General features: G+C 38.7%; 1 protein-coding gene across 2 annotated transcripts in view; it reads left to right on the forward strand.

Moving 5' to 3' along the window:
- The window catches only part of USP6NL (USP6 N-terminal like), a 112,514-nt gene that overhangs the window by 63,961 nt on the left and 24,190 nt on the right, over positions 1-24,363 (forward strand). For both annotated transcript variants that reach the window (XM_082279942.1, XM_082279943.1), the window contains exons 5-8: positions 7,531-7,570; positions 12,302-12,382; positions 20,518-20,625; positions 22,530-22,639. In XM_082279942.1, the coding sequence (XP_082136068.1) occupies positions 7,531-7,570; positions 12,302-12,382; positions 20,518-20,625; positions 22,530-22,639 (339 nt within the window). The remainder of the gene's footprint in view (positions 1-7,530; positions 7,571-12,301; positions 12,383-20,517; positions 20,626-22,529; positions 22,640-24,363) is intronic.

Below are 24,363 nucleotides of genomic sequence, written 5' to 3' on the forward strand. Positions count from 1 at the left end.
TGATCTCTTTCATTTTTTGTCTTCCCTTTCCCCTTGTCTTATCGTGGTGATCTAGTGTATGGTTCTTCTCTTATATTCCCTTCGTGCAGGTCCTTCCTGTGGAAGGAAGAAGTGTTCTGTTGTTATTTTCTGTAACTCAGAATGGTATGGTCTTGTTTTTCCTTCCTAAAACTGTATCACAGTGTTAACCCATTTCTTTGGCTTGGCTTTATTCTAAGCTTATTCTTAGGACTAGAGTTGAAATTTGAATTTTATATCCATTCTTTCAGCTGAGGTAGTCCAGGCTGTCAGTTCAGCAATCCTCTGCAGATACAGAAGGAAATGAGGTGAATGCAATCCTGCAGATTTGATGGCAAACACAAAAATAAGCTGCAGGATAGTTCTGCCAACTGAGGACAAATAATGTGTTTTTTTGTTAACAGCTGCTGCTACTTGATTTGAGTAAAAGATCACCCACTGTGTACTAGGAATTCATAAAGTACTTCCTTTTATGAAAAGAGCTGTTAGGTAGCAGAACTGAAAAAAATGATTGAGTACGTTAATATAGTTTAATTTATACAACGTTCATAAAGCGATATGCAGTGGTTTTGAGTTACTGCTTAAGCTTTAAAACATAAGTATTTAGCATAATCATTATTACCTTGTATATTTCCTACTAAATTTTGCATTTATAGAAGATTAAAGTAACTGAACGTAGGAAATGGCCAGAGTGTGTTTCACTGGCACAGATTAAGGATGCTAAAAGGGGGGACAGTTTGTAGAAGTGCAAAGATGCTGCTACTCTAGACCCAATGAAGGACCCACCAAAATGGGATTCGAGACCACTGATGTTTATTTCCTGAAAGAAGCAAGTGTAGGTTACATAATGCTGTGAACTTCAGCAGTGAGCAAGGATGTATTGCTGGAACAATACCATCTTAGTTAATTTATGTTGGAATAAGCTTTGCATAGTGCAGGAATTTTAATGCAGATGAAACTGCCAACATGCAAACCATGGATCGCTGTTAATTCATGGCGTAAGTGATCTGCACGGGAAGTAACCTTCAAGCGGTGCTTCAAAGCAGGAGATATGTGTTTAAGGAGAAAATCCTAGGTGTTTTGGACATTTATCAAATGTAAATTAGAAGCAAGGCATTCTCTTTCATTTTGCCTTTTAGACTCTAGAGAATTTTAACGTAGCCTAGACTAATTTTTTTCTTTATAAAAACGAGATTCTGAGAAGACATTTTTAACCTCAGTGTTCATTTATGTACAGTTAAAGTGATATCAAAAATCACTAGAAATGCTGATGTGCTCAATTAAGCATATTATAGATTTTCTCAAAGGCTTTCTAATTCCAAGCTGGGGAAACTTTCAAGTTTGCATATAGAACATACCTTTTCACTAAAAACACAGGAAAACACATATTTTTAGCATTTGACAGTGAAAACACAGTTCTATGTTTTTTCTATGAATTTCTTGATAATTTTTCATAGTGGCAGTAAAAATTTTACAGCAAAGTCATCTTCTCCCATGCAGCAGAGTACCTTACTAAAAAGTCACCATTTTGAGATTTAGTTGATTTTGATAAAACTTTTGATTTTATTTTATCTCATCTCTCAGAGTGTGCATTGCTTGAGACTTTTTGGACAGGAGCTACATGTTCATGGCACTGTGCTGTGCAAATTGGCAGCGACATCCACAGAATCCACAAATAATAATTGCAAATAAAACCTAGTCACAAAATCACATGTGGTCCAACCTTTTGCCAGCATTAAATTCTTTCTTGCAGCATGTTTCCTGGTAATTATATTGTGGAATATCACATTGGCTTATCCCATATGTTAATTAATTGCTTTGGCTTGCTTATGAATTTTAATAAAACTTCTGAAAGCTGTTTTTTAATCTGCTGTAGTCACTACCCCCATACTGTGCAGAGGTTGTTCGGTGAAAATTCCAAGTGGATGATTACAGTAGCAGAGCTCCAATTATTTTGAGAGAGAGACTCAATCAAATTTGTGAGTTTGTAAGTAAATTGTGAAATACAAAGAAGGAAGCGAGCCACAGAATTTTGTATGTGAAAAACAACAGCTTTCTTACCTTCTCCTTAATATTTTCAGATATTGGCTTTGAAAATAACACTTTTGCTTTAATTTCCTTTCAAAAGCTGGAAGATTAAAGCAATATTCATAGTCAGGATTCCTCTGAAAATTATGTTGAAGGTGTGATTCTGTTGCAAAGCGTTGTTGTACACATCCATAATACCACATACTGCCCAGACAGCTTTATGTGCCATGTATCAGACGCTGAGGGGGAGGCAGACCTAATACAACACCTTGTTGTGTGTTTATTGCTGTAGAATTGGTTTCCCAGTGTGAATATACTCATTTTTTTGTGTCTAGTAAAGCCATAGATTCCTACAACTTGCTCCTGACAAATCACACAATTTAAAACTGTACCTATTTGGGAAGATTTTACTTTTTCCTAATACATCTGGATACTGTAATGGTGGAAGTTGTTACTCAGCAATCTGAGTTTCTTGAGTTTCATGTTGTACAGCAAGACAACTCCATTTTTACTAAAGCTCTTTGTGTTCAGACCTGTCAAGTGAATTCTTCCCCTCATACCTTACCTGTGCATGATCACTCTTAAGAATTTATTTCACATCAGTTTTGGTTTTGACTTTTATACCTTACTAATGTCTGTGGATGTTTCACTCAAAAATTTCTTGATCATGAAAGCTTCAAAATGATACAAATGACTGGTTCTTAATTTTTTTTTTATATTGCCTTTAAAGTAAGTCTCCTGGGTAATAGCAAGTATGTTTTCCTCATGGATTAAAAAACAGTGCGTCACAAATGATAAGCTGAATGCACAGCATTTGTTTCTTTATGGTTAACTCAGTGAGACCATGAAGATCAGTGTTCTGCAAAAAACTTATCCTATGTTATATTTAAAATGTGACACCAGATATGATTTCAAAATACTTTTCATTTAAAATGAAACTCTGTGCAGTGGTACAAGGTGATGCTATTGCACTTAGAGTACTTTGAGGAGAGCATGAGAAAATTACTGAGGATAGTGTGAGAAAACTTTTTGCATAGGCACTGCTTTACAGGTTTTATGAGGATTAAACTTTTTTAGTGGTTGTTTTACACTGAGTTCAGTAATACAGAAATATTGAATGTAATTGACTTTTTTATTAGATGACTTGTGTATATCACAGTTATTCCCACAAATGTTTCCTAACGATGAGCCTCAAAGTTCTTCACAGTGCCCTGGCCAGTTGTGTCTGGGTTGGACAGACTAGAGCCAAGTAGAGAGGGTTTTTAAGCAAGTGCTGTGTTCTGAAATAGAAATTGAGAAATAAAAGTACCGTGTAGCAAAAGATTTTGAACATTACAGTTCTTTGGGTAATTAAGCTTTATAGTATTTCTGGTCTTCTTATGGTCAATTTTTGTCACTTATTTTTTTCCCAGTGAAAATTTGGTTGTCAGGCCTTGTCCAGCTTGTGACTATGAAGAAATTAATCGATCCTCTGGAATTCAGAATTCTGGGGTGATTGGTATACCAAGGTTACTGATCATTGCACTAAATACCTTCCACCCTCAACTGAAGCTGCAAAGGACAGAGGAGGCTTTACATTTCTTAAACTTAAGCCGAACTAGAAACAGGAAAATTCGGTGATTTGAATCAGCAGGGAACATACTTGGGATTTATTCCTTTCCTACATTTGTATTTAAATCTGTTGAGTGTCTAATACAAGAAAGTCTTTCCTTGTGTTTCTGTTGAAAAAATACATTGAAGTGCTGTTTAAAGATGACTGATTTAAACAGCAGCAGTGGGTAGGGGACTGTAAGCTTGTTAAGTCTTTTCAATTTATTTCAACTACCACTGTTACTCTGGGAGGCTAATTACAACACATACTGTAATGGTCAAAGCCATAGATCTGCATATTTAATGTTCTGAAGTGACAGATATTTATGCATTTGACATAGTTTCTTTTTTTAAGTTTTCTTGAAACATTCACGAAAACCTGTGTTAGTCATTGTGGTAGGTTTAAAGATGTAAGATCCATTCATCCCTTACAATGCAATAAAAAAAGGCATTTTCAATCAAGTCCAATAAATGAACTCTTGTGTCTTTGAACTTAGAGACCTTTTCACCAGAAGGTGGAAGTAGTTCAGCCTGAAAGATGGAAAGATGGCTTTGGGCTGGTGCTGCGGATCACCACCAGTGAGGACCAAGGGTGGATATCAAGTTCCAGTCAAACCTTGGAATCCAGTGTTTACTTTCTTCTAGTGAGAGGTCTTTGAGGAGCCTCCTAGTAGAATGACTATCAGGCAGCTTACCGCAGTTGTGATTTGATCTTGCAGTGTTTTGCAGCTCCTAGATGTGTGGACAGTATCTTCAGTCCTCTCTCTTAGTGCTCGATCTCCAGAGCTGCTTGGCAGTGACAGGCAGAGCCCTGAGCTGCTGTTGGGATCCTGTATGGCTGCAGCTGGGAGCTCTTGTCTTGATGGCAAGGCACAGGCCAGGTGTGGTGATTCTTAGTTCCTGGCTCATTCAACAGCTGACTTTACCTAGTTCAGATTTTACTTTAGTGCGGAAAGCAGAGTGTTAAGATCTTTTTTCTGCTAAGTGAGACCTTATATTCAAGACTTCAGTTAAAAGCATCCCTGTGACTCCTCTTTTGGATATCCAGGATTGTATGGTTCCAAGCTAATTATGTTAATCAGTTCTGTTCTCTCTGTATCCCCTAAATGCATATTACTTGAGCTATTAAAGGAAAACAGTCATCTTAGGACAGGATATGGCTATATTATGTTAATATTGTTTACTACTTCCCATTATTATTTGGTGAAGTATGCAGATAAACACCATGGAGAAATGCAAGTTTACATAGACGGGGAATGGTTGGAGAAGATTAATTTTTAAAAGAAATTATTAAGGTGTAACAATATTAGATTGGCTTGGCTGGGCTGGGAAAGGAAGGGGAAGATGCATCATTATAAAGGAAAAATAGAAGGTACAATAAAGTAACAGATTCGTAGACATCAATGGATTTTGTGTCTGTTCCTACCTAATAATAAAAAAACCTCTTAAGATTCTTCTGCATAGAAAACACGTACACTAAATGGAACTGTATTTATTTAAAATACCTTTAGGGGCTTGAGAGAGTTTGTGTGCCTGCTCTTCCTCTTCTTCAATCCTTTCAGGGTAGATTTTAATATTTACACATATGAGTATATGGGCATAGTTGGTGCCATCTCGTTAATGGAGAGGGAGATCTCCAGGAACAACTGCGTGGCCAGCGAGTTACTGAGCAGCCCAGGGCCATTCATTGGCTTCTGCGCTGTTTGCCTGGTGCTCAGCATCATCTTGGGGAATAAAAACATGGGGCTGCCTTAATGTGCTGCTGTGGAATTTCAGTGTAGCTCTGTCGTATTAGTGCAGAGCTGTACAGCTCAAAAAATAACGAGCAATGTGGGCATAAATTTGATGTTGGATTAATTTAGTGTCTGCTTCCCAGGATGTGAGGGCTGCCTTTTCCTGCTGAGGAGGTTCAGCCTGCCTTTTCTTTGTGCATTGATGGTAACTCCCAAAATTAGCAGTGAGCAATTGCTTAATAAATCACTAAAACTCCTTCTCCCCTTGTGAAAAATAGGATTTGATTAATCTTGCATGTGATCAGCTTCCATGCCAGTGTGCAGATAAGCTGTCAAGTGGTGCCAGTTCAGCAGAGGAGCTGCTGTGGCCAGTGTGAGTCTGCGGGGATGAGGAGCTGTCAGATCCTTGCCTTTCACGCTGCAGGCAGCACTGGAGGAAAAAGAGTTTGTTGTGTGCACAGCCAGCTGCTGGTGTGACCTCGTAGGGCTGTGAAGAATGAGGCTGCTGTGGGAGGCTCGTGGAGGGTAGGCAGGGCCTGCAACTGTCACTAAAGAATTGGAAATTTTAAGTGATGTGAGAAGGCCTAGCAGTCTTTGTACATCAAACCAGGCAACAAGCACCCCAAGCAGATTGTATTAAACTGAATTTTTTCTTCCCCTTTGCTTTTTCTTTCCGCTTCAAATAAGCTGAATTTCTAGGTGATATTTGGCATACAAAGAGCCTGCTTTCAGTTACTTGATTTAGTTATATGAGACTGTGCACAATACTGTAATTTTGTTAACATTTACAAATAGCACTGACTAGAGGTTATTTCTAGTGTGTTAGATGTTGATCAGGAGTTTTTTTGATTTTGATGTTGTTCACCAAGAGAACTTTCAGGTATTAGTTAAGTGCTTCTAAATGAAGGAATTACGGTTTTTGCAATGCTGCTCAAAAGCAACAGTCTTTTGGTTTTAAAATTAATTTCTGGGCTGTGGACTGGAAACTTTGACTTGTGTTTGGTCTCTGTAAAGGTGTTGATGGGAGCAAGTTTTTCCATTGGATTAGGTGGTTCAAATGTATTTCTTTAGTCTGTATTTTTTATTCAAATATAACTTCTGAATCTGAAACAGCATCTTATAAATGAAATGAGATTGAATACAATTCAAGCACTTTGCATCAGAGTGTTGTTACACTGACTGAAGCATTAACTTCTGTAGCCTTCCCCAAGGTCACCCTTGCACAGAGTGGATGCAGGTCTAAAATACTGGTGTTTAATGGCCTCGCTATAAAAAGCTGTAATGATGTAGGTATGAGGGTTTTTTCATAATACCAAGACTCAGTAGGAATTTTAAATAGTATTTCCAGTGTTTCCTGTGTTGTAGTCCCTTTTAAACATGGTTTTATTGGGTGTGTTATTTTATCTGACCTCTATGGCAGAAGGGAGTTGCTTCTTACAGTCGAGCTGCTGTTTTCAGAAGCTGCAGGGGGGAAGGCAGGCTCACTTGGCATCAAGATGGTCCAGTTACTTTTGAGAGGAAAAACACAAATTTCTTTGATAAGAAAAACAGAGGTCTCAGAATGAAACGAAGGTAATGGAAAGTCTGATGATCTATCTGGTCAAAGGTTGCTTTTCAAGCTTTCAATTCCTAAACTGCCTTTTAGGCTTAGGGTAAGAAGTAAAAAGACTTTAAATTTTAGTATTAATTAGGTACCTAGTAACAAAACAGATTTTTTTTTTTTTTCTGCTACTTCTTCCTGGTTACTTAGAGTGAGTTAGCTCTCCTAAGTCAAGCAAAGTCTCAGAGCCTTTCCTTGAGCACAGTGGTAAAGGAGGAAATACTTTTTTTTTTTTTTAAATTTGTAAATCAGCTAACAATAGTATGGTCAAATAAAACAAAAATCGTTTGGATTTCAGTTCAGTAATACAGCAGAGGTGCTTTTACAGAAGAAAAAAAAAGTTTTCTTAAACTATGCAATGTTTTTCGTAAGTTATGCAACTACTTTGATTTAAAATCCTAGTTCTGTACTAAAAATATTAGTTCTTCTTTACAGTTCAAAATTCTTGTTCACTTGTTAGTACAAATTGCTGCTGTAAATGGTGACTTGTAAGAAGCTATGCAGAAATGATTTTGTGCCAAGATTAACCAAGACTAATATAAACTTTATCTTTGTTTTCAGTCCAGAGGAGCTTCCTGTCCATGATGCGGTGATAGAAAAGGTAAGTCCACTGTCCTCCAGCTTTTGTTACTAGGAAGTAAACATTTACAGATTTACAGCTTTTAACAATATAAATCATTGTGAAATGAGTTGGTGAGTCGTTTTAGTGATTTGCATTTCCAAAGAAGCACATTCTAAGTCCCCTAAGAGCTGTATCCTTGAGGCCACATTAACTCACCCACAGATCCCTTGGGGCCCACTCATTCTTACATTTGCTCCTGTCAATGAGATGTGAATATTCCTTGCCCATCATATGACCTAGTGAAGGAAATGGAGCTACTTAAGAGCTCACAGCCGGCTCTGCCCTGAAAGAGTGAGAGCTGTGGTCCTGTGCCAGGAGCTGCCATCAGCTGTGCTGGGGGATGGATGATGTGAGCAAGGTGGTGGCACTGGCACTGAGGTGTGCACTGCCATCCTGAGGAGCGTGGGGTGCTTTGCTGCTTTGGGGAATGGTGACAAGTATCCTGCTGCCACTACAGTGTGGTGACCTCCCTTGTAATGCTGAGTTGCTGAGCCGCGTGTGTTCTGGACATGCAGGTCCTGCTGGCAGCTGGAGCATGTCCTAGTCCAAAAATCCTGCTGCTGCTGGAGGGTACTGGAGAAGTAGTTTGACAACTGATGTGTTGGGAATGTGGAAAGCAATAAAAATAATGGGGAACTGAATTTCTGCCTGTCTGGGCCTAGTTACTGTTGGTATTTCCCCTTGGTCAGTTGGGTCTGTTGCTTTCTCCAAGACCAAATCGGATCAGAAAACTCAAAATATTTAAAGCTGTAAGTTTAAGTTAGCCCTCTTGGGTGCATAAATCAGTAGAATACATGGAAAAAGGATGGAATGACTTAACACTCATCAGCTCCTTGAGTGTTAAGAGCAGCAGTGCTTTGGAAAATTAATTATTTTGAGCTTCAATTATATACTGAAGCTAGTAAGAGATGCTTACTATAAAAGAATAGAACTTGTAAGTCTCTTTTGTTTTGCCTTGGTTCATGTGTGGTTTTGCATACACAGCCTGAAATAGTTGCATTTTCCTGCCATGTTTCATTACATTTAATAACACAGTGAGTGTATGTATAATTTCATTTCCATCAGAAGGACACAGCAGGGGGGGTGAGTCTCTCAGCAGAAATATTAGGCAGCTTGCAACTATGGTAAATGTATTTTGAAGCTCTGATTCACTGTGGCTTTGTAGTTAGCCTTAAATTATTGGTGGAAATAGTGTCTCAGTTCTCTGTCCCAAATTTTGTTTGTGCTGTCTCAAAGTGTCAGCATAGAAACTGTATTTATGGAGTCAGTGTTAAATTGCAAGTCTAGTGTGTTTTTATAATCATCCAGTGATGCTCCTGCATGAGACTCCTGGTTACACTCCTGATGGTATCCTGACCTCTGCTGGTCTGGGCTTTATCTGGCTTCTGTCAGCAGGGTTTGAATCCTTGCAGTTTTCGAGATTACCATTTGTAAGGATTACTGTGTTATGTTAATGCAGGCTAAGATTATGAGCTTTTGGTACAATGGCTTTTGAAGTCACTTACTCGGCAGAAGTATTTATGCTTTCCTTTTGCCTTGTGAATTTTAAAAAATACTCCTAACTCAAGTTTTCGTTTCATTTGCAACTTATGTAGAAGGTTGATATCCTTGTGAATTTGGAATCTGGTCTTCAGATAAAAACAAACTTATGCTGGAATTGGCTGGGATTTCTGTGTGTTTTTGTGTGTGTGTGTATTTTGGTCATAATACCTTTACTGTGCATTAATAGTTATAATTAAGGATTTTGGTGCTTCATTACTTTGCTGCACATTTGGTGCCTTAAATGCATCAAATCAGTGTCCTTCGTTATGTACTACTTAACCTTGAGATGAATCATACAGCACACCTCAGCTAAAACAAGGGGAGGAAAGATTTTCTGGAGGAAAGGAGTCAGAGAACTGACCTCAGGAAATCTGGAGTCTGTGTCTGACTCTGATTTTGAAGGTCTATGAAATGTTTCTAAGTCATTTTCAGTTTTTTAAGTTTTGTAATTTGATTTGATTTGGTTTACTTGATTATAAATTCTCTGGGGGACAGTTTAGCATGTTCTGTTTTTTTCTGAAGCTTCTGCTGAAGCACGCTTTAAGCCTCATCCCCTGGCACACGTGCTCTCTGGGAAGGTGGAGTGCTGCACACGAGAGGGATGCTTGCCAACTATTTTTGCTTTCACTAGTGCATTGTTTACTGACATGAGTAGGAAACCAACTCTGCTTCAATTAGGGATTCTGTTACTCTCAATGGCAAAAATGCTTCAAAGTGTAAAACGTACTCAGAAGACAGATAAATGGATTTTTTTTTGTGGTTTTTTGGTGACATCTACATGGAACTTTTCTGAAGGAGCAGCAGCAGCGTCCATCTGCTCTGCAATGAGCTGCCTCAGATCTGTCTGTGTTTTCAGTGTTGTACCTGTTAGACATGAAAGTGAACATAATTCAGGCAGGGAAAGAAGTAGCTAAAAGTTTTCAACAACTGAACACAGAAATAATTGCTATTTTGACTACAGTAGCATCAGTTGAGAACGGGGATAAATTGACACAAAGACATAAAAGCTTGAACAAACTTACAATTGAAGTGAGCTTCTGGCTCAAAAGACCAAAAATCTTGAAAGCAGATCAAACATACAAACAAAAAGACTGTGGAAACAGAAAGGGTTTTATTTTTCTTACCAATTTTCTGAAGAACTTGTTGAGGGCAGAGACCTTTCCTGACTTCCTGTTATTCCTGCAGTCTAAACTGTGCGTAGAGAACAGCTGCTTTAAGACGTTGAAAATGCTGATTCCTTAACGGGGTTGCAAGTGTGAAGGAGAATCAGAAACAGTGTTGTGATATCTGGGAAGCAATAGTTTTTCTAGCCTTCCCCTCTAACATAACTCTTAAGAGACGTCTTTTAAATTTTTTTTTTAAAAGGCAAGTATTTGAGATAATACCCCAGTACAGCCAGAACCTGAACAGGAATGTGGGCAGTTGATTGCAACATGAGTAGTTAGGTAAGGTTGAAAGAGTAGAGGCACTTCTTTTCCCCGTAACATTTTTATACTTGTGTCAGGCTTTTATCATTTGAATTGAAACAAAAATAACTTGAAAGCCCAAACCAACTTATTTCCTGGAAGTTTCGTGGACCTGTCATAATTAGGGTGGACCTAAACATCATGAAGTTATACTTCTGCTAATGCAAGGCTTTGGGATCTTGGATTAAAGAAGTTCAGGAAGTTAAAGAAGCCCACTTTATTACATTGATAGCTGAGAAAGAATGAACAAATTCTGATGGGGGAAAAGCTAGAAGTAAAACTAGGATTCTGTTGGGACAGTAAGTAATAATTTTCTTTTATATTTTCCCCCAACATTTTGGATGCAATTGACTTTATAAATACTTAATGAAAGTATTAATAGCTTTTTAGTATCCTGCGGAGCTTTAAAATTAAACTTTTACATTGTTACGAGATTCAATCACTAGCCATGTGAATATCCTTCCTGTCTTTATTAATCCCTGGATTTGAAGTTGGAGGTAAGGGGGCTGTCCTTTACAATAAAACGAAATTCTTCCTTGTATTCAGCTTTGAAGAGAAAGCAATAGCCACACACATACATTTTTCTGCATTAACCTTTCCAGTCTGGATCTTCCACTCCAAAGCTTTATGAGAGAGTTGAAGTAGTCTCATTAAAAAATTTAAAAACACACAGCTAACTATTAACTTTGCAGTATAATCAGAGACACTTTCCAAAATGTAAAACTGAGCTGTAAAAATAATTGCGAAAAGTCATCATTGGAGCTAACAAAATACAGATTTTTTACCATGTCGTGCCAAAGCACCTTGGAATTCTGTGGACTAAGATGGCTGATTCCAAGTTGTTGTTTGGTTCCCAAATTTGAGAAGTTGATAGCAACTGTTGCATATTTTTATAGACAGAAGGGCAATCTCTACGGTAGTAGCTGTACTTGCTAGACTACTTAATGTGACTACTTATTTTGAGAAGATGGGGTTTGTTTTGGTTTGATTCTCATTCTATCACCTTGTTACTGAAATATTCTTGTCAGTAATAAAATTTGAGCAAATAGATCTTCAGAAGAAATCCTGATGTTAAGTTACCTGGTAATTCAGGTGAAAATATGCCATGCCAAGGAGGAGAATTATGGCAAGGATTTCTAGCTTTTAATGTCTAGAATTAAAGCTTATTCCCATTTCTGCTCCTGCAGTGTCACTTTTGCTTGCACTTCTTTTTGTTCCTTTTTAACTTTGTGCCTTTTAAGAAGGGATGGTTTGTGTGATCATCAGCAAACAGAAGCTAATTATGTTTAGGGCAAGTCTGGGTAAAGAAGATAATTTCAGAGACAACTAACTTTTAAGTAGCTTGCAGCAGAAATTATTTGCCTGATTACTGAGTATGAAAACAAATTGAAGTTTTTTGTTTTTTTTTTTTTAATTTGCCCAATGTATAAAGAAGAAACTTCTAGAAATCTTGTCCTCTTAACTTCCTCCTACAAAATACATTTCTTCCATAGTGCTGAAAATAAGAGTTTCTGCTTGGTTTTTGGTTGGCTGGTTTTTTGGATGTCTTAAATGAACTGGTGTTACTCTTTGCTGTTCTCAGATGACTGAATAAAAAGTTCATAATGCTCTGTTAAACTTTTTCTTGTTATTTTGAGAAAAACGTAAATAACTTTAAATGCATTCATTTTGGAGATACTAAAATTTCCTAATTCCTTTTCAGCAAAAGCACCTTGAAATTGAAAGGACTACAAAATGGCTTAAGATGTTGAAAAGCTGGGAAAAATACAAGAATAGTGAAAAGGTAAAATTCTGCATGCCTTTGTCATTGGCTGTCACTTCTGAAAGAATGTATACCCTGAAATTAGATTGCCTGTGTTTGATAGCTGAAAGAAACCCAAACCCCACACTGAAAGAATAAGGTTTTTTGTTCTTCCAAAATGCAATAATACCTAATAACCCAAGAGGAATTACCCAAAAAAATTGGTGCTCAAAAGAGAGGAATTTTGTTCAGTGTGTTCATGTGTGCAAAATAATCTGTAGACAGAGTGGGTTATGTCAGGTGTGCCATTAAGTGCTAAGTACTTTTACTTGTTTTAAAAGCTAGGTAGGGACTTCCATGTGAACAGTTTATTTGCTGGAATTGTAGTCTTGGTCATCTTAAAATTACGGAAGAATTTTGGCTGGAAAAACCTTTCTGGAGAGGCTGTATTCCCAACACTGGGTTCTGGGGGGGGGGGTTTCATAGATGGTCTTGTAGCTGTTCGGTGGATAATGCACAAAATCCCAAATTCAGATTCCTCCTTCTCTTCAACACAGCTTAAGACTTGCATTTTCTTTTGGGGGTACTTTTGATGCTGCTGATCCACCTATACTGTGCAGAGGAGCAAGGACAGCTGTTACACATCCCAGGTTCCTGCCTGGATGACTGGCCTGGAATGTCACCTTACTGGTCTTCTGCTTAAGTAAATGATCTGTGTAAAGTTGAGACCTTTGAAGAGAGATACTGAGACCAGAATACTTGTTAGCCTGATGAGCAGAGAGCTGAGATGCTACAAGTAAAGTAGAGGGAGAAATTTACTTGGCATGTCCCCTGCTCATCCTGTCTGCTCACTACCTGCATTTTTTAGACTGGTGGCTGTATCTTGCATTTTGCTTTTGTTAAAAACCAAAGCCAGTGGTTGATGTCTTTCAGGGTATAGCTCAGAATCTAGAAAGTCCACTTCCTTGAAATATGATGTGAATGCATGAAAAATAATTATTTGTTCTCAAAGTTTTTCTTATTATCCTACTTTCTGTCCTGCCATTTTCTCTGGGAGGAGAAACTAGGGGTCTTAACACTTGTGACTTTGTTTTCTTAATGTGGCAGTAAGGAGATTTTAAGATCAAATATGTTCCCAAGTCAAAGGGACAATAAAAAAACCTCTGTAACAGCTACTTCGCAAAGAGAGTGTTAAATATGACCTTTCAGGTAACACAATAACCACGTGTCATGTAAGCAGCAGTGGTTGTACTCTTCAGCCATTGGTGACATCAGTCCATGAGACACTGACTTAAATAAATAAGCCTCCCTTCACCAGGCATGCAGAAGATATAGCAGATCAGCTGAGCAGAAAGAGTTTCAGTTCATGTAACAAATTATAGGCTGAACTATAAATAGTGGCTGAAATAATTCAATATGTTCATAAAGGGATGAACTTTGCTTGAGGCTAGGAAAAATTTTCACTCATTGTTGAACTCTGGTGGAGCATATGAGATTTAAAAAACAAGGGTGTTTTCCTTATTCTCTCTCACATCTTATGTGGTAAGTGAACCAGAACATACAGAATAAAGCATCAGCTGCCTCCTCCTCCTGAGCATCCAGTGGAAAGCCAGACATTATTTGTCACTTCTCTTTATGGAAAACCTGCCCATGTTCTTAAAGACAGTTTTTATCTGGAAGTGTGTTGGAAGAATGCACCAGCTTTCCATGCTCACATTCTTGAAGCATGGAAGGAGTAGTTGCAGGAACAGTTCATGACTCTTGTGTTCTGTCTTCACTTGACTGGATAAAGTGGTTAATGCTGGAAGAACAAATGGCTAAAGAAAATGAACAGCCTGTGTGTTACAAGACTCACTTCACCTGACATTGCCATGATTTCTGTGCAGTCAGGCTGCTCCTGAAATCAGTATTCTTTAGAAACAGCACTGAAGGGAACATTGCAGCAACAACAACAGTAATAATGTTGTAGGATTATAGATTATAATTGTAGTGATGGCTTGGTTTTGGAAAATGGCATATTTGAGATACGCTTGTGCCCTTAGATAGGAAGGGAGACTCAGAGAAAGTGATGGTCTCAGGTATACAACAGGTATGTACAAAATACAGGGCTTTGGACAGGCTGTTTGTGTGAGCCTTCATAATATACAGCTAAGGGAACTTTGCCTTGAAGGAATCTGTTCATACTGTACACATACTGTAAATGAATCCATATATTTGATTCCATTATCCCAAACTGTCAAATGTTTAATTGAAAACTACAGTTTTCATTCAGTACTCTTGCAGGCCTGCCTATAGGCTGCTTCTCAACTTTTTTCTTCTGTCATAACTTCACAAAGAGAATTAATGAGAAAACATTAACACACTGGTGGTGTGTGTGTGCATTTGAGATGCTTCAGTTTACATCTTCCCCTGATCTTCACTGTTGAAGAATATCTCGAAAGAGATGAAGCCTCTGGGAACTTCACACTGTTTTCCGGTTAGAATGCTTGTGCTTAAACCTTCTAAAAAGGGGGGTGGGGAATAGAGATTAGGAATGTATACCATGAGGAACTGGGAAAAGATGGAAGAATTGTCATATTGAGACCAGAAATATGCCAGGCTCTGCCATGTTTGAGTAATAGTTTAGAGGTAATGAAACACACCATAATAAAGTGAGCCCATGTACAGCTCTATAACAACGTAGAATCACAGAATGATAGAATGGTCTGAGGTGGAAGGGACCTTAATGATCATTGAGTTCCAGCCACCTGCCATACACAAAGGACACCTTCCACTAGACTGTGTTCTTCAGAGCCCCATCCAGCCTGGCCTTGAACACTTCCAGGGATGGGGCAGCCACAGCTTCTCTGGGCAACCTGTGCCAGGGTCTCACCACCCTCACAGGGAAGAATTTCTTCCTTACATAGGATGCCCTTGATGTCCCTGGCCAGATTTAGTGTCACCAGGGTTTTAGCCCTCTAACCTGCTTCCTGGCATCTTGAACGGTCTCTCTGTATTCCTCCAAACTGCCTGTCCTTGCTTCCCCCCCCCCCCCCCCCCCCCCGTAGGCTTCCATTTTCTGTTTGAGATTGTCCAGGAGCTCCTGTTCATTCATAAAGGCCTCCTGATGCTTTTGTCTGACTTGCTCTTTGTGTATAAAACTCCTTGATTCCTGTGTGGTTATTTAGGCATCTCTTTCAGTGGAGTTGTCATGGTTCTTATAGATACCACTCTGAACTGTGTAACTGCCCTTGTGTCTTTGCATGATTGATATTTGTCAAAACAAAGCTTTCATCTCCCCATCAGTTATTTCTTATGTAGGAAGTGGCACAGAGCAGCAAAGTTTGTGTTTCAGTGGGGTCCTTCTCTAGTTTATGCTTTTATTTCCTATTTGTATTCTACTGCTTAGTGGTTCAGGGTACAATCAACCATCCACAGACAGTAAATCTTTCCTGGCTTAGTATGATCATAATTTTCAGGAAAGATTAAATAAAACTGTTACATGCTGTATTCCCATTTGAGTATTTCCACCAAAGTATTTCTGTCTTTCCCTGTTTGCCTTCATCTATCTGTGATTGAAGTTGCCTAAATTGAAGGGGAAAGGAAGAAGAGAAACAATCAGGGTAGCTGCCATTTCCAGCTGTTCTTGCTGTGTTCACACGCAGTATAATAATCAAGTCTCCAGGTCGTTTGGAATCTGAACACAGAGCCTTAACGAAGAACCCTCTTTGCATTCCTGAGATTTTTGAATGAGATGGAACAACTCCTCTATTTGCACTTTTTCTTGTTTTATGCAACCCACAGAAGCTGAAGAACCTCTAAAGGCAGCAGGCTTTATAAATATATTTTCTTTTCATTATAAATATACTTTCTTGTGAGACTTCAGATTTTAATTCTTATGCTTCTCATCACTGATTCTTTTTGAGGTGGCAGAGTCCCTCTGCTACTTGTGCAGCTCTTCCTGACGCAGCTGAGAAAGTTTTATTTTCAAGAAAACCAGCTTTACATTTTGCAGGAGCAATGATGCCAGTTGCCACTCTTCAGGCCAGTGCTGTGTGACAGTGGCCTCATTTCTTGTCCAGAAACCAGTTGGGTTATGAGGTGGAGATACTGGGGCTGGACAAAGGGAGGGGAGGTTGTATGTTTTCCAGGTGTTTTTTTGCATGTTGGGCATTATGGACCTCATTGAGACTATACTAATTTTTTTTTGTCTTCTTGCTTTACAAGGGTTTTAGTTAATTCTGTATATTCAGTGTCTTTAGAGGTCCAATTTGTTTTTGCATGAGAAGCTCCTTTGAATTCCTGGGTGATAGGGCCTCATTTAGTGTCAGTTTCTCCTACCTACTTCAGGATCAACAATATTACTAATAATTGCAAGAGTTTGACTGCTGTCCTTGGCTGAATATCAGCTTAGATGTGATACAGAACTTAAACCTGTATTTTTATGTATATTTATATATTTTGTTTTGAGCTATTACCTTAAGGAAGCTTTAATTTTAAATAATTTGTTAAAAATTAACTCAGTATTTCATCTTCCCTGAAGCAGATGAAAAAAGTAACCTCCTGAATTTTCCATTTTCTGTTTTAATTATTAATTCAGAGATAGCAGAAAAGTAGATGAGAGCTCTGCAAGTGTATAGACCCAACCAGCATTTCTCAGCAGATTTTTAACCTGGTATTACGTAAGGATATAAAAGACAGCAGAGGGCACTAGAATGGTACTTATGGTAAAGACATTCAGCTAGCTAATAATCAGTTTGTTCATTTATCTTTTCTTTAACTGTTTGGTGACTGAATGATTATCAGAAATTAATTTTGCAGTGAAGTGTGTGTGGGTTCCCCCCCACAGTCCCCAAGATGCAGCACAGCCGTGTCATTTTCACAAAGCTGCAGCATTGCACAGGGTCACTGAAAGGTTGGGGTTGGAAGGGGCCTCTGAGGTCACCTGGTCCAGCCTCCTGCTTGAGCAGGGCCACCTCAGCTGCCCAGGACCATGTCCTGATGGCTTTTGAGTATGTCCAAGGTTGGAGACACCACAGCCTGACTGGATGACCTGTGCCAGTGCTCCATCACCCTCAGAGTGAAAAAATCTTTCCTGAAGTTCAGAGGGAATCTCCAGTGTTTCAGTTTATGCCCGTTCCCTCTGGTTGTGTCACTGGGTACCACTGAACAGAGCCTGGCTCTGTCCTTTTTGCACCTGTCCTTCATTGTTCTGCAAAAGACAAATTGATAAGATCCCCCTGAGCCTTCTCTGCTCCTGGCTGAACAGTCCCAGCCCTCTCAGCCTCTCCTCATGGCAGAGATGGTCTCATCATCCCTGTAGCCCTTTGCAATGTGTCCATGTCTGTCTCATGTTGAGGAGTCCACAACTGGATTCACCAGTGCTGAGTACAGGGAAAGGATCACCTCCCTCAACATGCTGGGAATACGTTTGTCTGATGCAGCCCCGGATACCATTGGTCATCTTTGCTTCAAGGGCACTGCACTGGCTGCTGCTCAACTTGGTGTCCACCAGGACTCCCAGGTCCTTTTCTTCTGAGCTGCTTTCCAGCTGGTGACCCCTAGAATGTTCTGGTGTCTGGGGCTGTTCCTTCCCAGGTGCAGGACTTTGAACCTCTCTCCTTGTTGAACTCTGTGAGGTTCCTGGCAGCCCATTTCTTCAGCTTGTTGACATCACTCTGGATGGCAGCACAACCCTCTTGGTGTATCAGCCACTCCTCTTAGTTTTCCATTGTGTATGAAATTTTTCACACTTGTTTCCATGTTCTTCTTTGTGCAGTGGAACCTGTGCCATGACTGAGTGACATTTCTCTCCTCTGTATCAGATAGTGAAAGTTTTCGGTCTAGTGTTCTGCTGAGTCTGTAGGCAGGATCTAGTACTGTCTTGGGATGACTGAGAGCTTTCCTCTGCCCCAATAAAAGAATAGTTGGAACAGCAGAGTCAGCTGAACACAGATCTAAAATAGTTTGCAAGAAGCTGTGAATGTTATTTGGGTTTATTCTGTCAGGTGGTGCCTCTCTGTCCTTTCTGCTCTTTTAAAAGTTGTATTTGCAACTCATTTTTCAAACTTTTCTGTGAAAAGCGCTTCCACAGTTCTGTGTCTCAGTTTTTACTTCCTCCTTTAAGGGCTCTTCTAGCATTTGGCTGTTTCAATCTAGGCAGTGCAGGAGATGGGAAAATTGTAAATGCCAAGGACTCCTCTGAAACTGGAGGTTCGTCTCCTTCAGTTTTATTTTCCAAAAAGCCCCTAAACATCTCCACACTTTGGATGGATGGTTTGAATTGTTTTAATTCTGTTTGGATAAGAAGCTATTATTATAAAAGCTTATTTCTGGCCTTTTGTATCCACCTGACCTTCTCTCAAAATACTAATTTATTCAACAGTAGTCTTGAGAGTTTATTCTTCAACCAGTTGTCTTCATTAATAATCTTTTTTCTTGGAGACATTTGCAATGAGTTAAAAAATTATAATTAGCTGAAAAAAGTGCTTGTTGTGAAGGTGCTCTGTTGCTGTACATGGGTCTGAGGAATAAATAGTACTACCCATCACTGAGGACATAGATCACTGTGTTTTTTTCCCCTAGTTTTCCTCTAGATTTCCAGAAAAGTTCCTGCAGATTTGGCTCATTTTGCTTTCCAGTAGACAGGCTAATCTCTTCCTAGGATGACTCCACTGCAGTTGGGGATGTCTGGCTTTCAAAAGACTTGAATTATTTCCCACAAACAGTTACCCTTGTGTCTGGGTTGGCACACACTGGAATTCTGTGACCTGAGCTCAGGGTATCCGTCTGTAGAGAAGGCTGCTTTGGAGCTCTGTATGTTCTTCTTCACCTTCACAGAAGAAACTGCACTGGCACAGCTGTGCTCGCACTGCAAGTGTTGCCACTTTAGCATTTTTAGTATTAAGGCAGCAAATTTTTCTTTGTGAAGCACAACATTTTTTTTTGTGGACAGTCTTCAGGATGGCTGCTGTATTTTATACAAGTTTATAATTTTCATTTGAAAAAGGAGCAAGCGAAGAAACTCATAACCTTACTTGTGCAAGAGTTACGGATTCTGCAATCCAGACACAAATCCTTGCTGGAATTAAAGACACCTTTAAAGAGCCGATATATTCCAAATGGCAGGAGGTTTGGAAATATACTGCAAAGAGGGGTTCATTAATTTTCCAAAACTGGAGATGTGAAATACGTGAAAAGAAAAAAAATCCTGTCTTTGAGGAGGACATTGCTTTTGAAATATTTCTTACTGCAAGCATAACTTTTTTATAAAAATGTTTAAAGGAAGTGGTAGCTTTTTCAACTGAGATTTTTAAGGTCTGACTTTCATTGTAGGATAAACACGAAGGAAAAATTGGAGAGCAGTTGTGTGTGGTTTGTTCTCTTTTGAATCTAATTGTCTCCCTGTGTAATCATTAAAATAAAGGTAAAAACATAACTTCAGAAGGATTCATTTTCTTTGCCAGGGTTGCCTTTTTTATTTCCCTTGTCTTAGGTATGTCTCCAAAAGATGGTAACACCTTTTTGTGTTTTTTGTTGTTTTTTTTGGAAATGTTTTAATATGCATGTAGGAGACTGATTATTAGTTTAGAAATAGAGTCTGAGATCTGTTAGCTTTAGAAATGGCGCATTCTGATTTTTTGTGATCTCACAGTTTGTCTCCTTGCATAACATACATTTCAGCACTCTGTTGCAGTTTTACAAGAATTCAAAAATCAGTTCTGCTTTTGGTTTTTTACTGATAATTTTTAAAGCTTTGTGATTTTGCTGCTTGCCTTTTGCTATTTCTATTTATAGACCATAATTACAGTGAGTTATTTGTGGCTTATCCTGAAATAGTGTTGCTAAGAATCTGATTTTTGGGATCTAAATCACAAAAGTTGCTCGGCAAAGGTGATACAATTTTGACAGACCTTCCTACATGCAAAAGTCCTGACTTGAAAATGCCACGTGGGAAGGTTTGGCCTGTGTATCCATTTTGTCCCTGTGCCTCTGGATTCCGTCAAGAGGTCCCAAATGGCATTGCTGGACATGTTCCTCAAAACACATTGGAACACTTCGTCACCAGCAGGTCATCCCTTTCTTAGGGCAGTTGGTGTAATTGCATTTTTCTCTTTAGCATGTTGTGCATCACTATTCCTTTTATTCAGAGCATTGTGAATTGTGCTGCATTTTTATCTTCTTTTCTCTTTTTGCAGTTTCATAGGAGAATTTATAAAGGCATCCCACTGCAGTTCAGAGGGCAAGTCTGGTCTTTGCTGCTTGATGTTCCTAAGATGAAAGAAGAAATGAAAGACTTCTATAATGTGAGTTTGTAGAATTTCTACTTAATATTAATTAAAAAATACCAGATACTAAAACTACAGGCTTTATTAAGCCTTTGCTGTTATGCAGTGTTAAAAAAATAAATTAGAAATTACATTGCACTCTATTGCTTGTTTCAGCTAGGAAAAAGGCTGTGTATTTCAAAAGCTGAGCTGAGACTGAGTGTGAATAGATGAGGAATCTTATGGAAGAAGATTGGTGTTGGGATTGGTGTTATCTAAATTTTGGTGTCTGTTACCTTCCTCATATTTCTCACTCTTTAGTCTAACAGGCTGCTCTTTCAGACTATTATATTTTTTGTAAATTCCTCAGTAAGAGTAGTGGGAGATCCAAAGTAAAACAGAGTTAATGCTGATTAATGTCGTTGCAGGGAAGAATGCCAAGTAAAACTAGAAGCATTTAAAAATAGGTGAAATAATCTTCAGAAATTTTTAGTGTCATCTAATGCTCAATACAAAACAAAGACGTGTTTGTAGTTCAGATACAGAAGTAGAAAGAGTTTCTTCCATCATTATCTGATTTATTTGCGATATACTCATCTTGCTGCTCTCTATTTTCCTGTTTCCTGAAATGATATTAACACTGCTCACTGCAAATGTCACAAACTGCACACCCTAAATTTAGACGAATAATACACATTTGTTGTAGGTGAAATACCTTCTTTCAGTTCTCTTTGCAGGGGAAAGACCAGTTCTAAATCTTCTGTCCTTCCTGTTTCTCAAATTTTCGGTACCTTTCTGTTCTCTCACACGTGAAGCTGCCACGACTGCAAGGGCTCAGGGTGCTACTTTTCCTATATCCCATCAAACCATAGGTGTTTAAAAACCAGAAATTTTCCTTTTGCTGCCTTTCTTGTCTGTCTGGGGGACAGATCATTCTGGGTGTTTAGTTTAAATTATATTGAAAGGTGCACATAGCTGAGATGTGGTTAGTGTTATGTTGGTTCAGTGACTTACAAGTAATTCCTCATGTGCCTAAAGCTTCTGGTTGTGTTCAAACAGACTTGATGCATGTTACTGTTCCCTGTTTGATCCCTTTGTTATTACTCTTTTTGTCTTTACTCTTCTTTTCTTGCAACCAGAGTCTGTAGAGTTTTGCCTTTTGTGGTATTCTCTGATAGTCAGAAGTAATGTTCTGAAAATACCATATTGAATCCAGAGGCTTGCAAACTCAACTTTTACGGACAGAAGTGAGAATAAATGAATGAGTGTCAAGAGAAAATTATTTTAAGTGCAAAAAATAAGGTGTCAGTCTAAACCTGTGCAGGCTTCATAAGTATTCAATTACAAAAATGGATTTAATTATAAAACACTAAAGCAAGTGCTAAAGTAGACATACTCTACAGCTAAATTAGATTAGAACAGAAAGACAGAGGAAATTACTAGGGAAATGTCCATTATCTGTACTTAGGTAATAAATGGCAGCTATTTAGCTGTTACTTCTGCTAGAAAAAACGACAGGAAAAGTATGAAAACCACACTAAATCATTTGCTTAAAGTCTAGTCTAGAGCACTTGCATCTCAGGTTCTTGTTCCTGAGTAGCAAAATTAATTTTCTGTCTTTCTCTAGTGCTGTGCCTGCTTGAGAAATGGCAATAAGAAATTCGAAATGCTGAAACAACCTTAAATATGGGCAGTGAAAAATTGTGTGTTATGGGATTGGTCTTTCTACATCTTTTCTCTGTGGCTGTTTCTGACTCACAGAATTTGTACATGTATAAGCTCATTTTGGGAGTTAAAACTGTTAATCTCACGAGTTGCTATTCTGTATTGTTTTAAATCGGGTGATGGCAATTACTTTAATATAGCTGTACAGTCAAGCAGATTTCTGCTATTTTAGAGTTCACAACTTTAAACTTAAATTCTGTTCTTTACCGTGTTCCCAGAAATTGAAGTGTCAAGCACGAGGGTCGTCGCCAGATATCCGGCAAATTGACCTTGATGTAAACCGGACGTACAGAGACCACATCATGTTTCGGGACAGATACGGTGTAAAGTAAGTAAACTTTCACCTTCCCAGAGATTTTAGACTTTCTTTGGATTTCGTGTTCTTCTTCTCCCAGTATCTAATTCAGAACCAAATAAAGCAGTATTTTTGTATGTGAGCATTTAATTATTTAGAACTGTAGGCCATAATGCTTTTGAATTTCTTCAGAATGTTTTGTTATTTTTTGCTGCCACTAGATGAGGAATATTAGGCAGCTGTCATCTTTAAAAATGCTTAATAGTGAAAAAAGTGGGGATACAAACATCAGTACTGTTGCTTGTTTGCAGCGTCAGCACCCTGCTGAGAAGAAGAGAGGGTATTTTTCCCCTTCTGTTTCTGTATTAGTTCAGGTTTTAATCTCCTTTTCTTGCCAAGGCAGATTTTATGGTAGTCTGCTGTTCTCAAAAAGCAGTACTCAGAGCTGTGGACTTCGATGTGATAATAAAAGTAACATTTTCTTCCATTGTTATTCTAGATGTTTTGTGGAAAAATTCTAAATCAGGGGAATTTCTGTGATGGCTGTAAGGAATGAGCACAGAGCGGAGATTCCCGAGCTGAGACTATTCATGCAGCCAGTGCAGTTCAGATCCATTTGTGCAGGGCTGTCAGTGCCTGTGCTGCTCGGGCCTCTCTTTGTTCTGTGCGCACATTTTAGATGTCAGCAGAAGCTCGTTGCCTCATCAGTTTGGGGTTAACACAAACAGAGCCATCTCCAGTCCCTGTGGCTGTTGTAACCATGCCCTCAGAGTCCACAGGAAAGCCTTTGGCTGCCTAAAGCAATTTCACACTTGGAATAGATCTCAGAATTACTGTACATATATTATGCATTTCCAGCAATGCCTCAATGAAAAATTCAGAAATCATTTCACATAGTGAAATAAAGTCCCCTGGGTAAGTCAGTAGCTTGTTTGACTTTTAAGCAGACTGCATGTCTTTGAAGGGTCATTCTTTTACAGGTCTTTAGTGCTACCATCTAGTGTAAATAATACTAAAATCACCATTATTCTGTGTATGTAACTGTGAATGAGATAGAGCTCCTATGCTCAGTTTCATATGGTCATCTGAGGGTACAGGAGGTTCCTATGTACATTGGGGACCTGTTAGTTTGTCCTGTAAAATGAGGCTCCAGCTTAATGGCTAGTACCTTCTTTGGTTGCTGAAGAATGGCTAAACTTCAATTCTGCAAGAGGGTAAACCAAAATGCCATAATGTAGATGTTTGGTAAAATTCTCCAAGTATAAATCCTCTTCCCAAAAGAAAATAAGCTGCTTCTGGCTTATGCTGTTTTTTAGCCTGCTAGTACATCTTTCCATTCATTGATTAGTAACAGGAAGAAAATTTCTCTGGATAGAAAAAGAACAATGTGAAAAACTCAGCTTGTAGATGAAAGTAGGTGTTCAGGTATCCAGATTCTCTCCTGAACAGGTGACAAAAAGTAGCTGTGAGTTTAAAAGTTGATTATGAGAGCTCTCCACCATTACTTTCATATACCACTTGGAAAGAGCAGAGTTGTGCTGGTTGGTTTGTTGTTGTTTGGGGTTTTTTGTCTGGCTACCTTCACAGGTTAGACTGTTTTACAGAAAGAAAAGGACTTCTACAAAGCTCTTGGTAATTCTGAAGTATCCAGAGATCAGCAGAGGGCTGAGCACAAGATGCTGAGCCAGAGTTAATATTGTTTGTCTTCAGTTCGACAGTAGCAGTCACTAGAGCAGACTCTAATTTTGGTGCCAAGG

This window comes from Coloeus monedula, assembly GCF_965178545.1.
Source record: "Coloeus monedula genome assembly, chromosome: 4".
Lineage (NCBI taxonomy): Eukaryota > Metazoa > Chordata > Aves > Passeriformes > Corvidae > Coloeus > Coloeus monedula.